The sequence below is a fragment of the Callionymus lyra genome, chromosome 18, assembly GCF_982586985.1.
Source record: "Callionymus lyra chromosome 18, fCalLyr1.hap1.1, whole genome shotgun sequence".
In the NCBI taxonomy this organism is placed as follows: domain Eukaryota; kingdom Metazoa; phylum Chordata; class Actinopteri; order Syngnathiformes; family Callionymidae; genus Callionymus; species Callionymus lyra.
The window spans coordinates 12,997,716-13,017,397 of NC_141835.1; the positions used below are offsets into that span (position 1 = coordinate 12,997,716).

A 19,682-nucleotide genomic window follows, 5' to 3' on the forward strand; every position below is an offset into this window, starting at 1 on the left:
ATGTAGCATCATGCAGCATGATGTAGAATTAGGGAACATCATGTAGCATCATGCAGTATGATGTAGCATTATGTAACATCATGTAGCATCATGCAGCATGATGTAGAATTAGGGAACATCATGTAGCATTATGCAGCATGATGTAGAATTAGGGAACATCATGTAGCATTATGCAGCATGATGTAGAATTATGTAACATCATGTAGCATCATGCAGCATGATGTAGAATTAGGGAACATCATGTAGCATTATGCAGCATGGTGTAGAATTAGGGAACATCATGTAGCATTATGCAGCATGATGTAGAATTATGTAACATCATGTAGCATCATGCAGCATGATGTAGAATTAGGGAACATCATGTAGCATCATGCAGCATGATGTAGCATTATGTAACATCATGTAGCATTATGCAGCATGATGTAGAATTATGGAACATCATGTAGCATCATGCAGCATGATGTAAAATAATGGAACATCATGTAGCATCATGCAGCATGATGTAGAATTATGGAAAATCATGTAGCATCATGCAGGATGATGTAGCATTATGTAACAACATGTAGCATTATGCAGCATGATATAGAATTATGGAACATGATGTAGCATCATGCTGCATGATGTAGCATTATGCAGCATGATGTAGAATTATGGAACATCATTAAGCATTATGCAGCATCACATAGCATCATGTAGCATCATGTAGCATTATGTGGCATCATGTATCATCATGTAGCATAATGTAGCATTATGTATCATGATGTATCATCATGTAAGTAAGTAAATAAGTAATTTTTATTTGTATAACGCTTTTCCAGACCAGGGTCACAAAGCGCTTACACAATCAAAACAATATTCAATAAAGTATATCTTTTAAAGATCAAGATAAAACAGATAACATACCAGGAGTTCCAGAAAATCAAGGAAACCGGTAGCATTATATAATATGATGTAGCATGATTTAGAATCATGTAGCTTTATATAGCATCATCTAGCATCATGTAGCATAATCTGGCCTAATGTGGCATACTGTACCATATATACTGTATATATGATGCAGCATTATGTAGCATCATGTAGCATCATATATAATGATGCAGCATTATGTAGCATCATGTAGCATCATGGGGATATGTGGCATCTTGTAACATTATGTGGCATCTTGTAGCATGATTTGGCATGATGTAGCATCATGTAGCATCATGTGGCATGATGTATCGGGATGTAGAATTATGTAGCATCATGTAGCATTATGTGGCATCTTGTAGCATGATTTAGCATGATGTAGCATCATGTGGCATAATGTAGCATTATGTAGCATTATGTAGCATTATGTGGCATCTTGTAGCATGATTTGGCATGATGTAGCATGATGTAGCATCATGTGGCATGATGTATCAGGATGTAGAATTATGTAGCATCATGTAGCATTATGTGGCATCTTGTAGCATGATTTGGCATGATGTAGCATCATGTGGCATAATGCAGCATGATGTATCATGATGTAGCATTATGTAGCATGATTTAGCATCAAGTTGCATCATGTAGCATAATCTGGCATAATGTGGCATCCTGTAGCATCAAGTAGCATCATGAAGCATCATGTAGCATTATGCAGCATTACGGTGCTGTTCCTGGTGTCACACTTGATATGTGCAAAATGACACTCATTGTAATCATTGTGACTCAATCATCTTATTACAAATACGAAACAATTTCTTCTATCATAGTTCTCCGGGGGCCAAATCCGGCCTACCAACTCATTTGATGTGGTCCACGAGATGCTTTTCTCAAAGTAGATTAACGTTAACGTTATTTTAGGTGACCCTTAAAGAGGTTTTGAGTGTTTAAGATAAGATAAGGAACAGAGATTATATATGTCCAATGCAGAGAGGCTTCCAAAACAGTTAAACTGAGTTTTCACCCCTGATCTGCATGTTTTTCACTTTATCTCTCACTGTATTGTATTCAATGTTGCTTCCTTTTTTCGTGTTCGTAGAAAAGTTACACGTCTGTTTTCTTCGCAGGACTTGTGGAGATCTGCCTGATGCATCCTCTCGATGTGGTGAAGACGAGGTGAGCCAACTCTTTTCTGAGTAGCTGTTATAGAGGGAAGCAACAAAATGTTTTTTATTCAAGATTCCATCATGTTGAAATTCAGGTCATTTATCGAGCAATAGAAATTCAATAAAGGTGCGTCTCACAGAATGTATTCGTCGTTACGGGATATTTTTCATAATGAGATCACAAAAATGCACATGTGCGTTGCATTCAAAATACAAAACTTTAACGTAGCAATTGTTCAAATCGATTTTACCAAAGATAAAGAGGAAAGCGATTCTTTACTATGAAGTAGTTAAAATCAAGATCATTATTAAGATGTTCCAAAAATTTTTTTTTCTTATACTGGATCAAAAAACTTGCTGCCGTCTAAAGCAAGGTCTTCAGCGTCCTTCGTACTTCAGCGTCTTGGCAAGATGAGATTTTCCTAATGGGATAACAACCTTTACTGTGAGAATGTGTTAGATTTGTTAGATATCGGGAAAAGTGGTGTTGAAAACCGGTGCTTTGAAGGCACTGGTCGTGGCATCATTTGTTACTTATCGGTAAAAGTCGCGTTGCAAACCGTTGCTTTGAAGGGACTGGTCGTGGCATTATTTGTTACTTATCGGGAAAATTGGTGTTGCAAACCGGTGCTTTAAGGCACCGGTTGTGGCATCAATTGTTACTTATCGGTAAAAGTGGTGTTGCAAACCGGTGCTTTGAAGGCACCGGTTGTGGCATCATTTGTTACTTATCGGGAAAAGTGGCGTTGCAAACCGGTGCTTTGAGCAACGGTTGTGGCATCATTTATTACTTATCGGGAAAAGTTGCGTTGCAAACCGGTGCTTTGAAGGCACCGGTTGTGGCATCAATTGTTACTTATCGGTAAAAGTGGTGTTGCAAACCGGTGCTTTGAAGGCACCGGTTGTGGCATCATTTGTTACTTATCGGGAAAAGTGGCGTTGCAAACCGGTGCTTTGAGCAACGGTTGTGGCATCATTTATTACTTATCGGTAAAAGTTGCGTTGCAAACCTGTGCTTTGAAGGCACTGGTCGTGGCATCATTTGTTACTTATCGGGAAAAGTGGTGTTTCAAACCGGTGCTCTGAAAGCACTGGTCGTGGCATCCTTTGTTACATATCGGGAAAAGTGGCGTTGCAAAACGATGCTTTGAAGGCACTGGTCGTGGCATCCTTCGTAACGAAGCCTTGAAGAATACCTTCCCGGAGCGTTGAACCCGGGTTAGCACCAATAACTTTGTCGCCAGGCGATGTCGCCACGACCTTGATTAAAGTTCGAACCCCGTCGTTTCGACACTTTGGTCGTCTGACTGCCGCCGCTCGACCGTGACGCCTCAACCCCTCGAGCGAGCGAAGCGTTCCCCCCTCCGTTTTTTCACTGACGAGTGCCAACGTCGGCTACAGCGATCACAAGCGCTTTACGCCGCAGTGTCCCAGCCGGCCATAAACAGGTCGTGGGCTTCTACTAAACCTTTATAGTCTTTCACAGGCCAAGCCAGGACCTCTGACTCGGCGCTGATCCGCCCGCCCCCCCCCACCGCCCCGCTTTTCACTACCTCTCAGTAAATTGTGCCGCTTTTCGCTGTCATTTACTGCGGCAGTTTCTTTGTAAATAAATTACCCGTGGCTCAAACAGAACGCGGACAGACTCACTTTGAAGGCTGTGCCACCTCGAGAGCACCCGGAGATAAAAGTGAACGGCGTAGTATTAGCTGATATGCGATACTTTGAAGGGGCATTCGTGATTTACGGCGTGGAAGGTAACGGGGTTTATTACAGGTAAGTCTCGAGCCGGGGTCTGTCCTCACACTGGGTCAGGGTTAAGAGTGCACTCACTGTTTTCTTTGTAATCTCCACCTTTTTAAAGCAAGCGCTAAAAGCTTCTCTTAAAACCAGACAGTTTTATCTTTTTGTTTACCGTTTTTTTTTTGTGTCCATCGCGATGCTCGGGCCCCGGGGTCCCGGTATCTGGACGCCGCCGCCGCCGTCGTCTTCGGCCCGTAAAATCGCGACGGCAAAAAACGCACAAATCTCAGCGCCCGATGAAAGCCCGTCGACCTCGGCGCTCACGTGGTGATTCATAAAGCCGGCGAGCGCGGCGGCTAATTGGGACACTGAGGAAGCTGAAATCTATTAGCAAGGAAGTTTGGAGCCGAGACACACCTCGCTCTCCTTCTCTGGCTCTTATTAGGCCCCGGCTCTCGCTTTAATGTCCGCGGCTCCAAATTGATCGACAACTGGAGTAAATTTACTTTGTCCCCCCACCAGCTCAGAATCAAAGGCTTTTCGTTACAAGGGGGGGGCTCATTTTTTAAAAAAAGGAAGGGGGTTTTCAACTCGACATAATACGCCTGGGAACTGCTGTTTACCCATATTTCCAAACGAGGGTTTATCTTCCTCCCGCCGGTGAGCGGAGATTTACGATTGGCCGCGACACTTGACGAGGAAACACTTCAGGTCGCCAAACTAATGACTCAAGAAGAAACATGGCCGAGCGCCTGACGGATTGTTCATCCAAATAACTCGTCCCAGGATTGGTCGGCGCCCAGCCGTGCTTTCTCCGGTGACGCTTTCAATCGTTTGATTGATCTGTTCCTGCTTGTTTTTTTAAAAAACATGAGGGATTCATTTGAAAAAAAATGATGGACTCTGGCTTCAGGTGAGACACAAGTTCAAGTGCAGATCGTTTGGTTATGTCTTAAGATCATTTGTTCGCAGGAGGAAGTGTCGATGTGTGTCTTCCTGTCAGTTTTCATCCCGGTATTATTTTATCCTGTTTTCATCTCTGCTGTTTCTGCTGACGTTGACATTTTAATGTTTTTTTTTAATCCATATCTTTGTACAGAAGCCTTGATTTTTCAGAAAGTGGCCGTTAAATAAAATGCATTATTACTATCATTACTATTAATTTTATTATTATGGTAAAATATATAATAAAATATATTAGGTTTGCACGGCTGTTATGGTCGCTGTCGCTGAAAATGGTACGAATTACGGAACATGGTAACCATGACGATAAGATGTCATGGATCATTGACATCTGTATTTATTTTAGTGAGTATTGTTTTGATTGTTTAAGCGCTTTATGACCCTGGTCTGGAAAAGACTATATAAATACAAATTACCTACTTACTTACTTACTTACTTACCTCTAAAGTAGTCGACTTATCATGTAGCATTATGTAGCATCATGTAGCATCATGCAGCTTCATGTAGCATCATGTAGCATCATGCAGCTTCATGTAGCATCATCTAGCATCATCTAGCATGATATAGCATTTTGTAGCATGGATTCAATGATCTTAAACCCATAAATAAGAGAAGAGTTGGACTCAAATTTGGACAAAAATGTGGCTATTTTTTCCATTTGATGGTCACATTCAAACATTATATCTTAAATATATATTATGTGTTTTGAAATCTTATTCAAGATATAAATCTGAACTACTGTTTGTCATTTTTATTTCCCAAAATATTGATCTATTATAGCATTGAAGCTCTTTTTTTTAAATTCCCAGTTTTATTTAACAATTATATTTGTTTGGCAGAAAAGAAATACAGATTTTTTTTTTTTTTACAAACTAAATTGATTTCAAGTATACTTTAAATAATATATTATAATATATTAAATATAATATATAAAAATGATAAACACATTACACATTTAAATGAAAGATATAGTCATGTTTGACATTAAATTATTAAATTGACCTTTGTCTTCCAAATATTCAGGGAAAATATTTATGGAATTGATGGCGAGTGAAGAAAAAATATCAGATTATTTAGTGAAAAAAAAGGGTAAATGTAAAATTCTGTATTAAAAAAAGAATGTGATTTCAACTAATAAATAAATATATATATATATAAAATACTCATTTTATTAGATCATATGGTTCACAAAAGAAAAGTCGAACATAACTTCCATAAAATGTGTCTTTTCGGTCCATTCTTATGGACATGAAGTACTTTTCGACGTCTAATATAAATTGACAAATTTCGCCCGTAAAGCCTCAAACGAGGGACCCCAGCAGAGAGACCATCAACGTGACTAACAACAGCTTTCATCGCACTTTACAAACGCGTACAATTCACTGATTACTTGTGTCGCAAACTCTCACCTTCACTCAGTTTACATCCTATTTTCGTCTGTCAAGTACAAAAAATATGTCCAAAAATAAGGCACTTGGATGCAAAAACACTAGTTTTATACTTAAAACTTCACTCATTTTCTACTCACCCTCATGTCAACTAAGGTTTGGGATCACTTTAAGATTAATCTGGGTTTTTTTTTAGAATTATAGACAAAAATGTTTGTTCATTTTAATGTAGCGACTGGAGCTCAGTTGTCTTCCAAAAAGACTCATAAAAACATTCAAATAAGCCTCGACATGATACATTTTTCAGTAAAACAATTAAGATAACTTAAGATTCTAAGGTTGTTTTTAGCTGAAGCTAAAAGTCTAACATAGCATGATAGCATCATTTAGCATCATGTAGAATTAAGTAGCATCATGTAGCATGATATAGCATTATGTAGCATCATGTAATTAAATGTAGCATTAAGTTGCATCATGTAGCATAATGTAGCATCAAGTTGCATCATGTAGCATCATGTAGCACCATGTAGCATGATATAGCCTTATGTAGCCTGATATAACAATATGTAGTGTCATGTAGCCTTATGTAGCATGATGTAACATGATGTAGCATCATGTAGGTCTTCGTCCAAAAAATCCAAATAAGCCTGGACATGATGCGTTTTTCAGAAAAACAATTTAGATTAATTAATATTTTAATCTTGTTTTTAGCAGAAGCTAAAGGGCTAACGTGCTAACGTTAGCATAAAGCTCATGTACCATTACTTGCTTATTACAACTTTTATACAGTCAAAAGTCACAACATCAATCTAACCCTTCTTGATTATAAGTAAAAACGTAAATAACCCGAATATGATCAACAATTAAAGCAGTTCAATCGTTTTTTTTATTTTTAATTATTTCCTGCGTCCTCACCGTCGAGGTCTCAGGTTTGGGATTGTAGTTCTGAGCCAACCCTGGTAAAGTATAATTACAATATAAATGTGTTGGTCCAAAGCTAACACTTTCTACACATTTCTTGGTTCATAAACAAAATGTCAGAAAGTAGTCGTTGTCGTCTCAAAGGTGTGTCTTGATGGTTGTGACGAGGAGGAAACTCAGGATCCACCTTCACGCTCACTTTCTCCAGTAAACAAGGCCAATGTAAATGTGGCAGACTTCACACAAAGTAAACAGCTAATTAACGCTGACCCCCCGCCTCCGACGCCCCCCTTGCACCGTCGACCAATGAGAGAGCGGGGGGGGGGCGTCATTTAAGCCGAGAGAGACAGTGAGACCCCGAGTTACAGCTTTTCATTAACCTGGAAACCACCTAGTTACATGGTTCATGGGCTGGTCTCAGCTCACTTGGAGGTAACAAAGGGTGTCGGGCGGCACTTTCTGCAGGGGGCCGCTCGCTCGGGGCCCCATCTGACTCTGATCAGGTTCCTCCTCTCATTAGAGAGTCTTTGCCGGGACCGCGGTTCCCCTTCATGTCGGGATCCAGTTACACGGAGCTCCGCCTTTTCGTACGCGGCTCGGAAAGTGACTTCCTGTCAAACTTCCGCGACTCCTGCCAGCTGCACACACCGCAGTACACATGTTTGTTAGTATTAGTGTTGGTTTTACTGCAGTTATTTACTGAACAAGATCAGAGAATACATTTGAATGTCTTTGTTGACATTTTTAAAAGGAATTCATAATTTTATATTAATATTTATGTGGTTGAAATGTGTAAAAGTGGATTAAATGTGGCTCTTTTTTCGTTTTTGGTTGAGTTATAATTTCATAAACTTTTTAAAAATGTATGTAATGATGTGTTTTATAGATATAAATTAACTTTTGTTGTCATTTAATCACCAAAAAAAGACAATTTCTCTTTCTACACAGCGTTAGCAGCGAATAAATTCATGCTTAAAGGTTCAATAATAAAAAAGTAAAAAGTAATTAATCAAGTTAGTCAAAACTAATTTTAAATACAATTTATATTTTCTGAGGTTGAAATTGTGAGTTATATGTTTTTAATAGTAGTGGAAAAAATATAAATCAATACAGTTATTTGGAGGAAACATGGGAAGAAAATCATAATTAATTTAAAATGAAAATTAAGCAGTACTTTAAATCAGAAACAACATTAAAAATAACTCTTAATTTTTATTATTTTTTTGTATATTAAATGAGAGAAAGGGTGATGCAATAAAATGATACATTTTTGACACAAAATAACAAAATAAATAACTTGACAAACTCTTTCAGAAAATCCAGGGGAAGTATTTATGGAATATATAGCAAATATTTATTAAAAAATAGAATTAATGAATTGAAAAAAAAAAACATTAAAAAATTGTTAATACAAGATATTGAATATCTAGTTCGAATTAGGTTTAAAATAAAAGTTTTGGAGGGAAAATACATTTGTTTTCATTAATAAAAGTGAATAATATTGACGCAAAACATCAGTGAAAATAAAATAAAACCTTGGAAAGAAATAAAAAATGTTAAAATGACCTTTGGTCTTGTGTTTAGATTTTAATGGAAACTTAAATGTATTTAAAAAAACACATATTAATTTAAACAGAACTGAGTGTTTTGAGGAAGTTCCTCACACGCCGTGAGTTCCGTCACAGTCGAACCACAAACTGCCACATGTCTGATTGGAAAAACCTGGAAACGCCGGCGCCGTAACCATGGCGACCTCCCCTCCGTTTACTCTCAGCACGCTTTAAAGTGTGCGATCTTTGATGATCCTCTGACGGATGACGGACGTGCGAGCGAGAAGCCGAGGATGTCCTTCAGGCTGGAACCCCCGACTGCTCGCTGAACCCCGGTGCACTCCTGGAGGAATCCCTGACACCAGCTCCACACAGCAGGGCACAAAGCGGCATCAGCCTGATACCTGATCTTTCCTTGTAAAGCCCGGTCGGGTCAGCAGTCGTCAAGCTTCTAATCCCCACGGCGCACTGACGCTGCAGGGCAGGACTTTTTATTCGCACTTCAAACCTGCAACACGTGTTCGTCGCGTCCAGAGAGCGTCGGCTATTCAAGTTCGCTTTCGATGACAAAATATCAACATCCCGTCCAGTTGATGCTCACGGCTACTGTTAGCATTAGCATCTTTGTATCTATGAAAACAGCTGGTCTCTTCAAGCAGTGGTTCCGAGTCCCGGTACTGGTCCGTGAGACGTTTGTTACCGAGTCGCACAGGAATAGCAATATGTTCTATTTGTTATCACTATTATTGACAGAAAATTGTTTTATTTTGAAACAACGTGTGATTCTTGACTAGATAGATATGGATGGATGGATAGATAGATAAAACTTTATTGATAGATAGATAAAACTTGATAGATAGAGAAAACTTTATGGATGGATGGATGGATGGATAGATAGATGAAACTTGATGGATGGATGGATAGATGAAACTTTATAGATAGATAGATAAAACTTTATGGATGGATGGATAGATAGATGAAACGTTATTGATAGATAGATAAAACTTGATAGATAGATAGATACAACTTTATTGATAGATAGATATATAGATTAAACTTTTTTGATAGATAGGTAAAACTTGATAGATAGATAGATACAACTTTATGGATAGATAGATAAAACTAGATAGATAGATAGATAGATAAAACTTTATGGATGGATGGATGGATAGATAGATGAAACTTGATGGATGGATGGATAGATGAAACTTTATAGATAGATAGATAAAAACTTTATGGATGGATGGATAGATTGATGAAACTTTATTGATAGATAGTTAAAACTTGATAGATAGATAGATAGATAGATAGATAGATAGATAGATAGATAGATAGATAGATAGATAAAACTTTATTGATAGATAGATATATACTGTAGATTAAACTTTTTTGATATACAGATAAAACTTGATAGATAGATAGATAAAACTTGATGGATGGATGGATGGATAGATAGATGAAACTTTATAGATAGATAGATAGCATAAACTTGATAGATAGATAGATAGATAAGACTTTATGGATGGATGGATGGATAGATAGATGAAACTTTATTGATAGATTGATAAAACTTGTTGGACAGACAGACAGACAGACAGACAGATAGATACAACTTTATGGATGGATGGATGGATTAAAGAATCAATATTGTTTGAATAAATATGTTTGAATAAACCTTGAATCACCCAGAACTTGACTTTGCAGTATCCTGAGTACTTCCTGTCCGTGTAGCATGTTAGCATGTTAGCATGTTAGCATTCAAGCTTCTGCTACAAACACGCTTAAAACATAGACTTGTTTAAGTTTGTTCTGGATCCATTTCTAATGTCGAGGATTCAATCCAAGATGGACGTGATAGACGAGCAGTATTTGGATAAAGTATTATTCTTTTTGGACGAAGACGAAGACAACTGAGCTTCAGTCGCTACATTAACATGAACAAACACCTTTGTCTAAAACTCTAAAAAGGAACAGATTACTCTGAAAATAATCCCAGCCTTAAATCGATATGAGGGCGAGTAGAAAACAAGTGAACTATGGCTTCAATGCATCAGAGTTGAGATTTAAAGCCACTAAACAAACTACCATGAAGATCTGGAGGTCCTGGAGCTGCCAGTGGTTTCTTCTCCAATAATCACCCTCGGCTGCTGAAACAACACGTAAACAAGTCACGGGCAGATGTGATGCTGAGCAGCTGCCAGTTGTCGACGCAACAGACCTTCAGACGGACGTCCAGGAGGATAATGACAGAGTCCAACGATTGTTTGGATTTCACTGGAACCAGCCTCGCCTCCTGCTGCCCCTCGATCCTCACTCGCTGCCAAAACACCTTTTCTCTCCCAAGAACACACTTTACGAAGCAACTGTTTTTTTTTTCTTAAGTTGGGTCACACTTGAAAACTGGGCGAGAACGTTTTCGGCACCATGAAACCTCATTAAAAGTGTTGAACATTAATTTTTATTGTTTTTTTCTATTACGAATGAAAAAAAATAAACAAGTTAAAATATAAAAATGGTTTAGGCTTTTTTTATACCCTTTTTTGTGTTTTGTTATTATTGTAATTGTATCTTCTGTCGTATTAAGTGCACGTTTTAAAAATGAAAAAAAAAACCCAGTTCTTTTTATCATCTCGAGGTAAAAACAGTTTAATTAAAATACAAAAGTAACATAAAATCATTATAATTAAAAAACACACTTTATACAGGAGAAGAAACATGTTTTATTATTAAAGAAAAGCACTGCTTTATTGAGTGTTTTTTTTTTATTTGCAAATGACTTTTTTTTATTCCATTTTTTGGCATTAAAATTATTTTATGTGACTTTCTTTATTTTGATTAAAATGTTTCTACCGATGTTTTTGTGTAGTATTAAGACATACTGTATATAATTTTTTTTTTGTTTATCATTTTCATTACATTAAAAAAATAGTATATTTTTTATTAAAAAAACAACATTTTTAGCTGATTTCCCCCCCAGGAAACATTTTAAAAATGCATCTGAAATTATTTAATTGTTTTCAATTATTTTTAAAAGATTTTTTACTTTGTTTTGTTCTTAATTATTTTTGCAACTTTTTCATATAGTTCTCTGATACTTTTCCACTTTTTCCACTGTTTATTATTCTTTTTTATATCCTTTAATTCACCTTTTTTCTTTATTTCAATTGATATGAACATCTTTGATCCTTCATTCATTCATTCATTCATCACAAGTTACTTTGACTTTTTTTATAGTATTTTAATTATTTATTGAAATATTTAAAAATAAATTAAAACCTAATTATTTTCCACTGTATTCCTGAAAACAAATTGAAAAACCTTTAATATTTCCCAGTTGTTCAAAGATGAGTCACCGTTTCAAGCTCCTCGTCTTCCTCTTGCGCTGTTTTACGCGCCGCACTTCCTGTTCCTGCGAGTCATCCCGGGTCGCTCTCCCGCCACTGGGGTCACGGTATACGAGCCCACATCTGGACGAGTGACCTCGACCCCGGCGGGGAGTCGAGGAGTCCCTTTTTTATCTCTTTTCGGGCGGCGAGGATGTCACCGCCGTTAAAACCTGGAGACGCGTCCACGGTCCGGCCTCATAACCCCGGTTCTCTGAGGTCCACTCGGGTCCACGTTGATCCGGTTCACGTGTGGATTCTGGTCCAAACTCTCTCAACATGTTCTCTCTGTGTGTCAATCATGTGATTTATTTCTTAGATGATTATCTTGTCAGGTTAAGGTTTGAACGTAGTTTTTAATAGTTTTTATTGCCACGAACAAATCAATGCGTCCACGACGTTCATAGGCATCGGATTCTTTGTCTTGATAGTAGGAAGTGTTTGTACTACAAACACAAGTACACAACACACACATGTCACAACATTCCCAGTGTCGCACATCTTTCCATGAGGGTAGTTGAACTTTTAGCCTCCGAGACAAGATTGAGATGTTTTTTACTTTGTTCGTGTCACCATTGATTTTAGTTGAAAATTGTTTGATTTTAGTTGAAAGTTGTTTGATTTTAGTTGAAAATTGTTGGATTATAGTTGAAAATTGTTTGATTATAGTTGAAAATTGTTTGATTTTAGTTGAAAATTGTTTGGTTTTAGTTGAAAATTGTTTGATTATAGTTTAAATTGTTTGATTTTATCTGAAAATTGTTTGATTTTATTTGAAAATTGTTTGATTATAGTTGAAAATTGTTTGGTTTTAGTTGAAAATTGTTTGGTTTTAGTTGAAAATTGTTTGATTATAGTTTAAATTGTTTGATTTTATCTGAAAATTGTTTGATTTTATTTGAAAATTGTTTGATTATAGTTGAAAATTGTTTGATTATAGTTGAAAATTGTTTGGTTTTAGTTGAAAATTGTTTGGTTTTAGTTGAAAATTGTTTGGTTTTAGTTGAAAATTGTTTGATTATAGTTGAAAATTGTTTGATTATAGTTGAAAGTTGTTTGGTTTTAGTTGAAAATTGTTTGATTTTAGTTGAAAATTGTTTGATTATAGTTGAAAATTGTTTGGTTTTAGTTGAAAATTGTTTGGTTTTAGTTGAAAATTGTTTGATTATAGTTGAAAATTGTTTGATTATAGTTGAAAGTTGTTTGGTTTTAGTTGAAAATTGTTTGATTTTATCTGAAAATTGTTTGATTATAGTTGAAAATTGTTTGGTTTTAGTTGAAATTTGTTTGGTTTTAGTTGAAAATTGTTTAATTATAGTTTAAATTGTTTGATTATAGTTGAAAATTGTTTGATTATAGTTGAAAATTGTTTGGTTATAGTTGAAAATTGTTTGATTATAGTTGATAATTGTTTGATTATAGTTGAAAATTGTTTGGTTTTAGTTAAAAATTGTTTGGTTTTAGTTGAAAATAGTTTGGTTTTAGTTGAAAATTGTTTGGTTTTAGTTGAAAATTGTTTGGTTTTAGTTGAAAATTGTTTGATTATAGTTGAAAATTGTTTGATTATAGTTGAAAATTGTTTGGTTTTAGTTGAAAATTGTTTGGTTATAGTTGAAAATTGTTTGATTTTAGTTGAAAATTGTTTGATTTTAGTTGAAAATTGTTTGGTTTAGTGGAAAATTGTTTGATTATAGTTGAAATTTGTTTGATTATAGTTGAAAATTGTTTGATTATAGTTGAAAGTTGTTTGATTATAGTTGAAAATTGTTATACTATAGTTTACATTTTTTTATTTTAGTTGAAAATTGTTTGATTATAGTTAAAAATTGTTTAATTGTAGTTTACATTTTTTTGATTATAGGTAAAAATTGTTTGATTATGGTGTTATCTTGCTTAGGACTTGCTATGAGGTTCATGAATGTATAAGTAGATATTTAAACATTTATAAATATATTTGTTTGGGTCGAGACTTGAAGTAAAGTTTGGCAGAAACTGCAGGCAAGCATGTGACCACCGGTCACTGAACCACTGGACCGACTGATCTGATGAATACTTGAGCTAAAGCTTCTTGACCTTGAGTCTCACCAGGACTCGTGGCCGATGTTTCGGTTCATTTTAAATCGCGTCTCTCGGTCTACGTTCTCATCAAAGGCGACCGAACGATCCATCAAGGCTCCATCTTTACTGTTTCAAAGCCTCGCCTCGACATCTTCTCCGCCTCGCCGAGTCCTTCGGGGGGTTTTCTCGTAACACAAGACTTCCATATAAAAAGGTCTCCTGCCTTCTATTCCACCCTCATCTACCTCTGAGACATCTCTGCCCCGGCTTCAGAACCCCTTTTTATAGGCGTCCGAGGTCGGACCGGAGCAGGTCTTTAGGACGACTCGCTCCAGGTTGACAGAAGCACCAAACCTGCCCTCCTGGTCACCCTGGCCCGGGCGGCTCTGGGCCTGTAAAACATAAACAGAGAGGACTAGGATGGGGGTCCGGTGGGAAAGCAGAAGGACTGTTGATGAACTCTCAGATGTCATCGTCTCTGCGTCTCACGATTGTTAAAAGAGACTGTCCACACTTTTAAAGACGCCGAGGAGACTCGGGGGTGACGTAGGTTCTCGGCTCTTGTCGAAGGAACTGGCGCAGGTTTCAGGAAGTGAAATAATCCACTGTGACTTTACCCGATTTCTATGGGCTCGTCTTCGTGCCCCGGTTTTTGTGTCACGTTTCCACCAGCGCTGTATGTACGGGTTTCTGGTTCCGATTGAGCAGAGCCGACTCCAAAATGGGACCTCGACTCAAGAACAGTCATCACACAAGAAATAAACCCACCATTTTTCTTTAAAACCGCTTCGAGAAAGTCTGTGTTACGATGGTCCGAAAAGTTTTTCCGTGGACCAGGTCCAGACCTTTTTGTGTCCGTACACCATTGCCTCCAAGTTGGGCTGTTGTGAGGGGGTCTCTCAGACAAGTAGAGCCATTAGATAAATTGTTTAATTTTAGTTGAAAATTGTTTGATTATAGTTGAAAATTGTTTGTTTATAGTTGAACATTTTTGATTTTAGTTGAAAATTGTTTGATTTTGATTATATTTGAAAATAGTTTGATTTTGGTTGAAAATTGTTTGATTATATTTGAAAATTGTTTGATTTTGGTTGAAAATTGTTTGATTTTATTTGAAAATTGTTTGATTATAGTTGAAAATAGTTTGATTTTAGTTGAAAATTGTTTGATTTTAGTTGAAAATTGTTTGATTATAGTTGAAAATTGTTTGATTTTAGTGAAAATTGTTTGATTATAGTTGAAAATTGTTTGATTTTAGTTGAAAGTTGTTTGATTATAGTTGAAAATTGTTTGATTTTAGTTGAAAATTGTTTGATTATAGTTGAAAATGGTTTGATTATAGTTGAAAATGGTTTGATTATAGTTTAAAATGGTTTGATTATAGTTGAAAATTGTTTGATTTTAGTTGAAAATTGTTTGATTATAGTTGAAAATTGTTTGATTTTAGTGAAAATTGTTTGATTATAGTTGAAAATTGTTTGATTTTAGTTGAAAATTGTTTGATTATAGTTGAAAATTGTTTGATTTTAGTTGAAAATTGTTTGATTATAGTTGAAAATGGTTTGATTATAGTTGAAAATTGTTTGATTATAGTTTAAAATGGTTTGATTATAGTTGAAAATTGTTTGATTATAGTTTTAAATGGTTTGATTATAGTTGAAAATTGTTTGATAAAAGTTGAAAATGGTTTGATTACAGTTGAAAATTGTTTGATTATAGTTGAAAATGGTTTGATTATAGTTGAAAATTGTTTGATTATAGTTTAAAATGGTTTGATTATAGTTGAAAATTGTTTGATTATAGTTGAAAATTGTTTGATTATAGTTGAAAATTGTTTGATTATAGTTGAAAATGGTTTGATTTTAGTGAAAATTGTTTGATTATAGTTGAAAATTGTTTGATTTTAGTTGAAAATTGTTTGATTTTAGTTGAAAATTGTTTGATTATAGTTGAAAATTGTTTGATTTTAGTTGAAAATTGTTTGATTATAGTTGAAAATGGTTTGATTATAGTTGAAAATTGTTTGATTATAGTTTAAAATGGTTTGATTATAGTTGAAAATTGTTTGATTATAGTTGAAAATTGTTTGATTATAGTTGAAAATGGTTTGATTATAGTTGAAAATTGTTTGATTATAGTTTAAAATTGTTTGATTATAGTTTAAAATTGTTTGATTATAGTTGAAAATTGTTTGATTATAGTTTAAAATGGTTTGATTATAGTTGAAAATTGTTTGATTATAGTTGAAAATTGTTTGATTATAGTTGAAAATGGTTTGATTATAGTTGAAAATGGTTTGATTATAGTTGAAAATTGTTTGGTTTTATTTGAAAATTGTTTGATTATAGTTGAAAATTGTTCGATTTTATTTGAAAATTGTTTGATTATAGTTGAAAATTGTTCAATTATAGTTGAAAATTGTTTGATTTTAGTTGAAAATTGTTTGATTATAGTTGAAAATTGTTCGATTTTATTTGAAAATTGTTTGATTATAGTTGAAAATTGTTCGATTCTAGTTGAAAATGTTTGATTTTATTTGAAAATTGTTTGATTCTAGTTGAAAATGTTTGATTTTATTTGAAAATTGTTTGATTATAGTTGAAAATGTTTGATTTTATTTGAAAATTGTTTGATTATAGTTGAAAATGTTTGATTTTATTTGAAAATTGTTTGATTCTAGTTGAAAATAAGATAAGTATGATCAACCCACTCACAAGAGGAGTCCTTCACCCTCACAGTGGCTCACATACCACGACTCTGCCGCCAAAAGTGTCATTAGCTGCTTCCTCGCTCCGGGCCTGGCAGCACCACAAGCTCCTCTGGTTCTTTCCCCCTATTATCTCCCGTTCCCCATGCCTCGCTTTTTTGGTCCCTGGCGTTTATGGCGGGGTACAAGAGGGCCATGAGGAAATGAGCTGACCCCGGGGTCAGTTATGGGACTGGAGCCGGACCACGGCCCTGCCAAAAAACCCTGCGCTCATCAGGGCAGATAGGAGATCGGGGAGGGCCACTTCCATCCGTGACCCGACCGTCATATGCCTTTAATTAAGGCTGATTTGAATTTGTTTACAAGCCCCAGTCGTCTTAAATCTTGGGGTCCCCTCCGTGGCCCTCGCTCCACCGACCCGTCGCTCTTTTCTTCTTCCCTTTAATATGGTGTCAGACATCCATTTATTACGCCGTTTTAACTAGATATGGGTTACAAGCTATTGGGGAATCCGGCGACAGGATTGGAGGGACACCCCTCTAAGACGTTAATCTGTTAGCAATATGAAAGGCGACCCAACCCCGCTGCACCCCCCTCCCGCCACTGGAACCCGGGGTCTCTTTATGGCCCCATCAGGCACCAGCGTGGACGACTTACTGCTAACCCTGTGACCTGCTCAGTAGAAGACACGTGAAGTTTCCGTCTCGGCTTCACCTTCACAGACGGTCTTTCAGTTTACAAACAAGCTTCTTTGTTTCTTACGAATTCTATCTCGACGTTTGGTTTCTTACATCCGGGGCCCAGTGATGCAGTATAATGTTGGTTTTATTTTAGCAGAGGAACTACTACTGCTATAGCACTACTGTCAAAACAACAAAAAGTACTTAAAATAAAAATAGTTTGTGTTCTAGGCTTGTTCTTCAGCAAAGAGATGCCACTGCTATATATGTTGTAATGAGACTAATTCTGAGCCGGTCTAGTAGAAGAACTCACATTTCTCCCATCCTTCAAACTCTTCACTGTCTTCAAGTTTCTTTCAGGATCAATTTTAAAATTCTGGTTCTTACTTTCAGATCTATTCATGGTCAGACCTTCCATCAGTAGATTCTGATCCAGACTTACACCCCATCTCGGGCTCTGAGGTCTGTGGATCAGAATCTACTGATGGTTCCTGAACACGCTTCCGGACCAGAGGAGAGAAATCCTTCCAACCGAGTTTATAGTGTATTGTAAAGTCCAAATGCATCAAACCAAGAGTTACCTGGTTCAGGAATTCAAAAATCAAAAACATCTACAGTTCAGGCCAAACGTTTGGACACACCTTCTGGACTCATTCATTTTTTGGGACTGACTGACCTTGATTTCTCAAATAAATAACGGCAACTCATTTCTCTTTACTCAGCTGATTAGTTCTTTTCCATAAATTGAATTCCAATAAAACTGTGTCAACCTGATTTGTCCACAACACAACCCCCATTAATAAGGAAAAACCTTCCACCAGGTAACCCTAAAAGTCACATGTCAGGTGACTATATTTTGAAGGTCATCAGAAGAATTCCAAAAGTCTGCTTAGCAGTCATCAGAGAAAAAAAGGTGGTATTTTGAAGTAACTAGGAGATAAGAAACATTTTTTGTTTGTTTTAGTCCATGATTCTGAACGTGTTTATACATAGTTTTGATGCGTTCAGTTAGAATCTATGATGTCAATAATCAGGATTGAAGGTGTGGTCTGTACTGGACTTAGAAAGTCCGGCTCGGGGGCCAAATCTGGCCCTCCAAGTTAATTTTTGTGGCCCGCTGGATGGTTTTCACGGTAGATTCATGCTCGTGTCGATTCGTTGACCTATTAAGATGTGTTTAAGATAAGATAAGAGGCAGAGATTATGGATGTCAATAATTATACAGAGAATTATGATACGATTAAAACTAAGCTAGAGTTTCTTGTCCAGGAATGTTAGTAAAATATAAGATGTTTTCGACCACGGAACACGATTCCTACAAGACTTGTTAAAAAGCAACAACAAGGCGACCTTGTATTCCAGCTAAAAACCTTCCACATACGTTCTATACGATCCGATCTTTTACCTTTTTTATCTCTAACGGGCGACTTTTATTTGTCCTTTCACACCTGACTAGGATTTACACCCGGCTCGACGATTCTTTATTAGCGAAGGTTTCGCCGGCGTGTTTGCGCCGCAACGAAAACCTGCTCGTTCTTATTAAAAGTTTTAAACGCGTGACCTGGTACACTTGCCGAGGCTGGACTCGCCAGAAAAAAACGGACCTGGTCCCCTGGCGAGTCCGGCGCTGCTAATTGGAGCGGTCGGGTTGAGTGGATGTTTGAGTCTCTCATCTGGACCCGGGACAGGAGACTAAACACAAAAGGGGGATCAGAACCAGGGAGGAAATGAGCTGCTTAATGACGAAGATCTGATTGTTCTCCGGAGGAACCAGGAGGATCATGGGCGGTCGAGCCTGCAGCATGAAATCATTAGATGAAATGATGCGGATTAAATCAAGAGTTTCATATCGAGAACCGGCTTTGATCAGAACGTCTGTGATTCCAGGTTCCAGATCCAGAGGGGGAGCAGTGACCCCAACAGCTACAAGAGCCTGGGCGACTGTTTCAGAACCATCTTCCGCAGAGAAGGGTGAGTGGGTTTCTAGCTACTCCAGCACGTACACTAGCTGTACTACAGGTCCCATGATGCATTGCAACTGTTTTTCGAAAAAAAACAACCTGAAAATTCCGATGGTCAGTTTTAAAAATTCTAAATTTATCTCTATTTTTAACTTTAATACGTTGAAGTTTGGACCCCACCTGTTTACCACTTTTAAGTAAACTAATGATAAACTCCAACTCTCCTGACTCACATGTAGTAAATGTTGAAGTATTCTTCTCC

General features: G+C 36.5%; 1 protein-coding gene across 1 annotated transcript in view; it reads left to right on the plus strand.

The window, feature by feature from the left end:
- slc25a21 (solute carrier family 25 member 21) overlaps nucleotides 1-19,682 on the plus strand; it is a 115,108-nt gene that overhangs the window by 73,529 nt on the left and 21,897 nt on the right. The window contains exons 3-4 of the mRNA XM_087780577.1: nucleotides 2,028-2,076; nucleotides 19,347-19,430. Of these exons, the coding sequence (XP_087636703.1) occupies nucleotides 2,028-2,076; nucleotides 19,347-19,430 (133 nt within the window). The remainder of the gene's footprint in view (nucleotides 1-2,027; nucleotides 2,077-19,346; nucleotides 19,431-19,682) is intronic.